The sequence below is a fragment of the Athene cunicularia genome (genome assembly GCF_003259725.1).
Source record: "Athene cunicularia isolate RWA chromosome 5 unlocalized genomic scaffold, athCun1 chr5_part2, whole genome shotgun sequence".
NCBI classification, from domain to species: Eukaryota; Metazoa; Chordata; class Aves; order Strigiformes; family Strigidae; genus Athene; species Athene cunicularia.
In genome coordinates, this window is record NW_020799102.1 from 6,662,971 (window position 1) to 6,663,853 (window position 883).

At 41.4% G+C, this 883-nt stretch overlaps 1 protein-coding gene across 1 annotated transcript in view; it reads right to left on the bottom strand.

Moving 5' to 3' along the window:
• The window catches only part of CD81 (CD81 molecule), a 36,054-nt gene extending 35,905 nt beyond the window's left edge, over positions 1-149 (bottom strand). Inside the window, exon 1 of the mRNA XM_026850388.1 lies at positions 19-149. Within this exon, the coding sequence (XP_026706189.1) occupies positions 19-84 (66 nt within the window). The 5' untranslated portion in view covers positions 85-149. The remainder of the gene's footprint in view (positions 1-18) is intronic.
• Positions 150-883: the final 734 nt, after the last annotated feature.

Genomic DNA, 883 nt, shown 5'->3' on the forward strand with positions numbered 1-883 from the left:
CCGCTGCCCGGCGCTCACCCAGAAGATGAAGTTGAAGACGAAGAGGAGGTATTTGATGCACTTGGTGCAGCCTTCCACCCCCATGGCAGCGGCGCCGGCTCTCCCCAATCTCTGCGGCCGGGCTGGGGCGGCGGCGCGGGCGGAGGAAACAGGCCCCGCCCCCGCCGGAGGCCCCGCCCCGCGGGGGGGTCCGCACACTCCGCCCCCAGCCTAAGCCCGCCTGCTTTTTTCCCCCGGTTCTTTCATTTTTCCTTTTTCTTCCCCTCCTTTTTTCCTTTTTCCTTTCTCTTTTTTCCTTCCCGCTCATTTTTCCCCTTTTCCCCATTTTTCTTCTATTATCTCATTTTTTTTTCTTTTTTCTCTTCCCACTTTTTTCTTTTTTCTTCTCCCACTTTTCCCCTTTTTCTTTCTTACTTTTATCTTTTTTCCTTCCCCCTTTTTCCTTTTCTTCCTTTATCTTTCTTTTCTGTTACCTTCCCCCTTTTTTCTTATTTCCTTTTTTCTTTTCCCCCTTTTCCCATTTTATTTTTTTTCTTTCTTCCTTTTATCATTTCTCCTCTCTCCTTTTCCGTTTTCTCCCTTTATCTTTTTTATATTATTTTACCACCTTTTTTATTTCTTCCTTTTTTTATTTTCTCTTCCCCCTCTTTTTTCCTCCTACTTTTTCCTTTTTTTCTTTCTTCATCTTTTTTCCTTCCCCCTTTTCCTTTTCTCCCTTTATCTTTTTTCTGTTACCTTACACCTTTCTTCTTTTTTCCTTTATCCTTTTTTCTCTTCCCCCTTTTCTCATTTTTCTTTTTTTCTGTTTTCCTTTTTATCTTTCTTCCTTTTTTATTTTTCCTATTTTTTCAATTTTTTTTTCTTTTTTCCTTTTTTTTTCCCC